The 8,184-nt window shown below is 37.5% G+C and overlaps 2 protein-coding genes across 2 annotated transcripts; both read right to left on the reverse strand.

Annotated features, from left to right (window-relative positions):
- Positions 1 to 1,111: 1,111 nt before the first annotated feature.
- On the reverse strand, positions 1,112 to 2,939 carry LOC143605139 (psbP domain-containing protein 7, chloroplastic-like). The gene is made up of 3 exons (XM_077081366.1): positions 2,616 to 2,939; positions 2,340 to 2,544; positions 1,112 to 1,421 (listed from the first exon to the last, which is right to left on the reverse strand). Exons 1-3 carry the CDS (start codon positions 2,899 to 2,901, stop codon positions 1,112 to 1,114), a joined length of 801 nt encoding a protein of 266 aa, XP_076937481.1. The 5' UTR covers positions 2,902 to 2,939.
- Positions 2,940 to 5,453: 2,514 nt separating this feature from the next.
- LOC143605138 (pentatricopeptide repeat-containing protein At1g80150, mitochondrial-like) lies at positions 5,454 to 7,354 on the reverse strand. The gene has a single exon (XM_077081363.1). It carries the CDS (start codon positions 7,158 to 7,160, stop codon positions 5,964 to 5,966), a length of 1,197 nt encoding a protein of 398 aa, XP_076937478.1. The 5' UTR covers positions 7,161 to 7,354; the 3' UTR covers positions 5,454 to 5,963.
- Positions 7,355 to 8,184: the final 830 nt, after the last annotated feature.

The raw sequence follows: 8,184 nt of genomic DNA on the forward strand, positions 1-8,184 counted from the left end.
TTTTTTAGTTGTCTTGGTTTTCTTTGAGATTTTGTGCTCTCTCCAATGAATCATAGCTATAAGTCAATTCCAATGCTTTCCAGACATCATGAGAAAATGAGAGACCTAAGACTTCAGACATGGCTTCTTCTGTGAGTGAGGATTGAATGAGTAAGAGGACCCGCTGATCAGTGTGAAACCAGAGCGTAGTTGGGATTGGGGTTGATTATTCCGTCAACAGTTAGTGTTATTGGAGGTGTGGGATTATGCCATTAACAAAACGAAACCAGCCCCAAAGGAGGAGGAAGGGTTTGATTTGGTTTTTCCATTGGAGAAAGTTTGTGGGAGAGAGCTTGATATGTGAAGGAAGGTGTTCATTGGAAGGGAGGAATTAGTTTGGAAGGACATTAGAAAGGAAATTTTTGAAAGAATGAAAAGCAGCAACTATGGTTAAAGGGTTCGAATGAAAAAGAATCGTAGATAGACTCTGTACCATGTGAAAATAGGTAATTTCACCACATAAATGCTTTTGATATTACGGTGAATTTATAATACAATTTTTACATAGAAAATAACATAATTCAAGGGATAACATTAAATAACAATGCTGACTAAATTAGTATGAGAGGATTATGTGGCTTGATCTTTGTCTTTATAGTTTTCAATAGTTATCTATTTTGCTTCAGCTTATTCGCTGCAAATGAAAACAAAAATTGAAGATTTACTTACGATCAGAAATTAGAAATCTACTTGTCTATCTTCATCCATGGATTCTTTATTCATACTCATTCAATTGGACATGTTGATCCAATTTTAACATTTTGTTTCGCAATTTCATAATCCAAGTTTTCAGTTTTTAATTGACCTTGGATAACTGACCAAATGCTGCAAGACAACTCAAATTTTAGAGAAACTTTATTAATTTAAGTTGACCATATTTGACAAGTCAAATTAACCAACCAATATCCACACCATGATACAATGTGCGTGAGTTGTATTCACTTTCATGTTTCAACTGCGTTATCAAGGCAAAAAGAGTTATTAGTCTATCCGCTAACCCACACATTCATGGACTATAACTCACGAAGATTGGGCCACGAAGATTCCGGTCAATTAAAAATTGTATTATAAATCAAGTTAGGCTAAAAGAATCCGCAATCTGGTAAACGTCCGACTTCAGCTTGGGCCACGAAGATTCCGGTGTTTGCGCATTGAGAGTGAATAAACGACCACCACGAGCGCAACAAATAGCCACATTGTGCCGCCTAAACAAAGGGCTTTCTACCATGAATTCCAACACATAGTATTTGACTTTCTTCGTGTCATCTTCTCTAAGGTTTGACTTTATAAGCGTTCCTTTAACGTCAGGCCGTCGGCTTGATCCTATGATCGTCCGTACAATAGCTTCTCCAACTTCCTCCGGACCTCCAAATGCTTCAATTCTATCAACAATAACTTGATTTGGTTCATAGGCATACAATTGCTGATATAATGTAAGAACTAAGAAGTAAGAATCTTGACTTTTTAAGTCAAACTTAACTATTTCATTTTCAAATCAATCTTCAATTTCCCGACATAAAATTTTGTTGCAAAGTATGGTTAAAAACCTTCTGTTGACGCATGATCAAATTTGATGTTTTAAAAAAGCATGTTTTACTTTTTAGGTCAACTTGACATTTCATTTTTGTTTAGCGTAGAGGTTAAACGAGTAACTCGTTCGTGAGCTACTCGCAATCGACTCGCTAAAAGCTTGAAAAGAATTTGAGTTTTAACGAGCTTGAGCTTGAGACTGGCCATAAATATAAGCTTGCTTTATTATTAACGAGTCTAAGCCTCCTCCATCAAGCTGAAGTATGCTCGCAAGTTTAACCAACCTATTAATTATATTATTCTAAGTTAATATATTACATGGATATTGGATTTATAATCCCAATTTTGACCATTGACTGGCGCTAAGCCCAACTTGAAAAATGTACCAGGACAGTCCCAACTTTCAACTAATTTTCCTCCACCAAGCTTTTTTTTTCTAAACGGAGTCTACTGTTGTTAGTTTGTGATGATGTGGCTGCTTGCGTGAACAATTATGTGGAAATATAAAGTGATTAGGACTACTTATATGACAAATGTTTTTTTAGTTAATAATAGTTATTATTAATAACTATTATTATTATTATATAAAATTATGATATAAGTAATTTATATTATGGTATATATAAAGATATATTTATAAATTTGTATAAAGTAGTTATAAATATGTATAAATATAAATTAAACAAGCCAGCCCCGAACTTGCAAGTCGAGCTCAAGCTTTATAACTAGAGCTCGAAACACGTTTACACTTGGAGTAACATACAACTTACGTGAAACCGAGCGAAACAGGGGAAACGATAACGCTGACATTCAATTCTCCAGTGGAGCCTGGCGGCCCGAAGGCAACAACCGGTTCGTTGACATTCCTACGACGGTTGACAGGCGGCGGGTCTAGTGATCTTTCCATCTCTGCCTTCCCAGCTGCTCTGTACAATAATGTCTGATCTCCAACCCAATTTTGTGGGTATATAAATTCTACAAAACCATTACAAAAAAAAAAAACAGTCAACATCCAAAGTCAACGAGTCAAAAATAATATTAATTACCAAATCCTTGTTCAGAATTGATGCAGCGACTGTAGCCTTTGATGGGATAAAGCACATCCAGTTTGAGATTCCGGGAATATTCCGGCGACAGGGCAAGGAGAAAGCTTGTGGTTCCGGCGAAGTTAGCGCCGACGGCGACTAAAGAAGCTGAGCAAATGCCGGTTAGAAGGCGGCGTCTGAATGGCTGGAATTGGTCGGCGGGAATCTCCGGCGAGGTGTCTTTCCGGTCACCGGAGTTTTGTTGAGTCATGTAAGTCCGGTAAGGGAAGGAGTGTTGAATTGCCATCGGAATGATCGGTGGTTTGTCATCAAAGCTTATCTTTCTTTGTTAAATATACAATGCCACGTCATATTGAACATCTTTTTTCAAAGAAAAACAAAAAATTTATATGTGGACTCATTTGGATTTGACCCTCATCTGTTTAATGGTATTTTCAAGACTTGAGACATATTTTAAATAACTAGGTTAATTCGGTTCAAGTTTTGTTTACAGATGGGAACCGGTTCCAACGGTTGTATAGCCGTTTTTAGACCATTAGAACTAGAGGTGCACAATCGGTCAACCGGTTAACCTATAACCGGTTTTTTTGCTAAACGGTTTTTTTTGGCAGGCATTAACCGGTTATACTGGTTTTTTGGTTAGGTTAGTAACCGGTTTTGACCGGTAGGAGAAGCGGTTTTGACTGGTTAGGCCGAACCGGTTAACCGGTTTTTTATAAAATAATAATTAAAATCGGAACCGGTTTATAACCGGTTTTGAAATCAGAAATACAAACCGGTTACTAACCGGCGGTTAGGATCGATTAGTAACCGGTTAGGGTTGGACCGGTTACTAACCGGTTATAAAAACGGTTAGAAACCGGTTAACCGGTTTCTGTGTGCACCTCTAATTGGAACTGGTTTTTGAATATATATATAAAACATACACACATACTATAAATAGATGGGTTAAGTTTAGGATTTGTTAAACCACTTCTCTAACTTTAAAACACGCTTTAAATCGCAAATTCGCTTAAACCGGCAAGCAATGGCAAACAATGTTGTTGTTATGGTAATCGATACCCCAAGATGCCCGAGGTTTGGATGCATTATGACTTGTGTGTTATAACCGACAGACAGAAGCTAGCGCGGTGTTATATAGGTGTAGCTGAGTACCCAAACAATGAATAAAAACTAATGTTATATAGTTTTAGGACCTCTAAAACTAATTCCAACGGCCATAATTCAATTTTGCAACTCATTTAATGCAATACCTGGTGGAACCGGTTATTCCGGGTACGAACCGAAACCCAGTAGGAACCGATTTCTGAAATAAAAGAGAGAACCACGTAGGGTTTTCCGGGTACAAGCTAACCCAACCCAGGTATAGGGTATACCGGGTACGAACTAGAACCGGTTTTTCTTTTTTTTTTGCAACGTCTAGATGGCAACTAGTTACCACAAGAGTAAATTGCTACTGGTAACAAATTGTTGCTAATGAAGAAACCTTTTACTGGCGAAGGAACTTGTTGATACAAGTTACTCGTTGAATGAAGTTACCAATGATAAAGAGTTGTTCTTAAAGGTCACAAGCTGCTACTGATGGTAACGGATAAAGTGTTCATTTCTCGACATGTAGAGTTGAAAGAAAATTAGTTTATCTTGAACAAGGCAAATAGGAGCCCTATTGAACTGAAGAAATTCGAGAACCACTAAATATCTCACATACGGTTGAAAGTTTCTGAATAAATAATGTAACAACATACATACATACGCAGAAAAATAAAAGTTGAAATTATGCTTGATATACACATATTTTCGGTACACTATAGAATGGCCAACTGCTGTTCAAATTAGCCCCAACAACAAAGCACTAAACAGCATTCACCACGACTAAGCATATACCTTTAATCACAACAGTTGCAGCAATAACCATGTGATGGGTACTACTCATTCATGCCTTATCTTTTAGGATGGCGAACAACACAACCGAATCACAGGGAGATCCAACTTTATATTATAACAAGATTGGTGTTATCAGGATTGGTCAAAAGGGAAAAATGCAGATCTACAACTTCATAACAGAGTTGGTCTAACAAGGAATACACAGATTTACAACTAAAGATATATGCTTAAGTTCATAGTGTATATGCATGCAAGAATTTGCATATTAATGCAAAAAGTTCAAGAAAAAAAAGATTAACGTACTGTTAAACAAGTTTATTAGATTACTGTTACATTATTATTTTATAATTCATAGCTTTTTATCATGCATTGATACTTCAGTAATAATTGCTAATCTGAGTTGTTCAATAGGTAACAGGTGATTATGCCCACATAACAATAATACTCATAACTAGTGAAACGAAAGAATGCTGAAAGCGTACGAACCTTTGAAATTACGTATATGCCCCTCCTGTCAGATTGCCTTGTTTCCTTGTTCTTCACTGCCAACCTTTCATCTTTTATTCGTAACTTGTCATCTGAGTGGGTGTCATACTAATGAATAATAACAAAGAAGCATCCAGTCTTTAACAGGTTTTCTACCATCACAAGCATGCAAAATATGCTTGTTACAAAATATTCATTAGGGTATCCACCACCCTTACAAAATGATAACTTGGATATGCATTACAATTAAAAATATATATGCATGGGCTAATATGAGCAAAAATTAATTGTAAAGGGTTCATTTCAATCCACCGAATCAAACAATGAGTCAAAACAACAAACTATTTTATAACTTGCTAAGTTAAAAGGGCCCGAATGGGTTAGCACCACCCATGACCATTGTTTGTCGCCACCACCAACACCGCTGCAACTTCACTGCCACCGCCACTCACACGCTCACCGCCACCTCCATCGTCGCCATGAGCATCATAAAAATACATCAGGTGAAACTATTTTGGTATTTCTTTTTCTTAAACGACTCATTTCAACTTGACTCCATTTTGGCTAGAACTCATTTTGACCCAAACCATATTGATACTTTTTTAAAACAACCCGTTTTTATCAGAATTCACTAACGCAGACCCGTACTGACCTAAACCTACTTTGGCGATGTCACCCGATCTGTCCAGTTTGCCAGGCGTAATTAAAGTTACGACAGCAACTCTCTAACAACATAGTAAAATTGCAATAACTACATATAAAAAATTTAACTTATACGAGAATGGTAAAAAGGACAAAACTTATAAGAACTCAAGTTGGCTATTGTCAAATTCCCATCTAAAATCTTATTAAGATGGTACAACAAATTCACCTAACACGCTAGACTATCTCTTTCGTGGATAATTATCCATCATAAACGAATCTCAAACTAACCGTTTCAAAAACTATACAAAAAACACCAGCTTTTCTACACCAATGTCAACTCTTTTTCAAAAAAGATTCCATTATTCTCAACTGTTTTTCAGAAAATGAAGGTGTTCGTTTACGCACCAAACTTATAATAACCCTAGCCTTGTTTACCTTCCCAATACTCTGCAACCCCTGAAGTAGTTGATAAATACTATCAACACTCGGAAACCAATTATTCTCCATGCTATTTCTGCACATTGTATACGCGGCATCAAACTCACCTTCTCTACATAAATAATGCATCATCGTTTGATAAATTCTAGCATTTGGTTTATAACCCTCATCATGTAAAGCAGAATAAACCCTTTTCGCCATATCAAGATAGCCCGCTCTGCAAAACCCTTTTATCACCAAATTAAACGTAACCTCATCAGGCGTTATTCCAATATACCTCATCATTCCCATTAAACTATTAGCCTGCCACACGCGTCCTCTCGACACCAAAAACTGAACCCGAGCGTTAAAAGTCGCAAGATTCGGTAAGCAACCTCTCATCACCATAAGATTCCAAATCCCATTCCCGATTTCCGCCCGATTCAGTTTATAAAAAGCCGATATTAAAGTGGTATACGTGACCACATCCGGTCTGATCCCTGATCTTTCCATATTTCCCATCAGAATACAAGCTTTATCAGGCATACCCATTCGACAAAACGCGTCCATCACGATGTTTAACGAAACTACATCAACTTGAACATCATACTGCAAACGAATGTCACCAAAAAACGAATCGAACGCCTCCAAATCCCCCGTTTGAGCCAGAACCTTAAGAACAGCATTAAGGGACTTAACCGTCCGACTACAACCATACAAATGCATATCTTTGTAAGTACTGACAGCATGTTTAACCATCCCCGCTTTTCCATACAACATAATAATCCTCATCACAAACCCTTCGCGCCGGCCCTGTTTCAAGGTCTTCTGACGCTCGAGCAACTCCTCGACGTAATCAAACCGACCGGCACCGGCTAACCTCGAAACGGTGTCATCAAAGGCGTACTGGTTTTCGATTACAGCCCGGTTAGTGGCGTTAGCCTTGAACAACTGAAATAACTTATCAGGGTTTCTTTCTGCCTTAAGCTTAATTAGTGCGGGCTGGTCTAAAATGAGGGGTTTCTTAATATCGTTTGCGGTAATGTTAATAATGTTGGAGGATGTAATGGTGGTGTAGGTTGTTAATCTGCGGCCTAGGCGCAGCGATAGCATATTTTCGAATATCAGATCAGAATCATATCTAGATGAAGAAGGTTAAGCGTACCTGAATAATTGGTGTATAGGAGGAGATTGAATAATGAGATAATAATTGCATTGTCAATTGGGGTTTAGTGGTGGTGAAGGGTTTTACGTTGTTGGGTTTGTGGGTGGTGAACCAGTTGTTTGCGAGTCATCAACAAACCATTTTTAGGTTTTTGGATTTCAATCCGATACTGGCCCATTTGCCTTTTAGGTTTTTACCCGAATAACAATCAATCCAAGACTTAACGGCTTATATCTCTAACTAGGGTGAGCAATTTAACCGTCATAACCGTTAACTGAACCATAATCGCCTTAACCGAACCGATTTTAACCGATAACCGTCATAACCAGTGGGCCGGTTTTAATGAGGTTTTGAAAACCGCCAAATGCGGGTCGGTTTTGGTTATAGATACTTCCAAACCCGCCATAACCGAACCGACCCATTTTTTAACCAACAATATGTTTGAGATTTATTTTCAACAAACATATTGTCGGATTATACCATTTTGATGTGTTCGGATCAACTTTTGTTGTCAAATTAACTTAAATTTCATTGTTAAATTATATAATGCCATTTTTTCAACATTTGATATTAATATTATAGATTATATATTTTGTTGAATTATGTCAAGTTATTTTTTCTAATATATGGTATCAAACTTTTAGGCTCAATTATATTGTTTTGGTTTCGGTTAACCGACTCATAACCAACTCGCTTTAACCTTCAAAACCGATTAACCGAAACCGCCATAACGGATCGGTTATGGTTATGGTTATCCATTAACCGACATATCGGTTATGGTTATGAGTTTGGCTCAAAACCGCTCCAAACCGACCCATGCACACCCCTATCTCTAACAATTCGAATCCGGTTCAAACCAATTTCACGAATAAAAAAACAGTTTTCTTTCATGTGTCGAAACAACCACCCCTTGCAGGGCGGGCCCGTATGTAGAACTATAACACTGTGTTTCCGAGTTTCATTTAAGGAGAG

The sequence above is a fragment of the Bidens hawaiensis genome, unplaced genomic scaffold (assembly GCF_021521415.1).
Source record: "Bidens hawaiensis isolate Kalapana, Puna unplaced genomic scaffold, B.hawaiensis_p1.1 tig00068107_1, whole genome shotgun sequence".
In the NCBI taxonomy this organism is placed as follows: Eukaryota; Viridiplantae; Streptophyta; class Magnoliopsida; order Asterales; family Asteraceae; genus Bidens; species Bidens hawaiensis.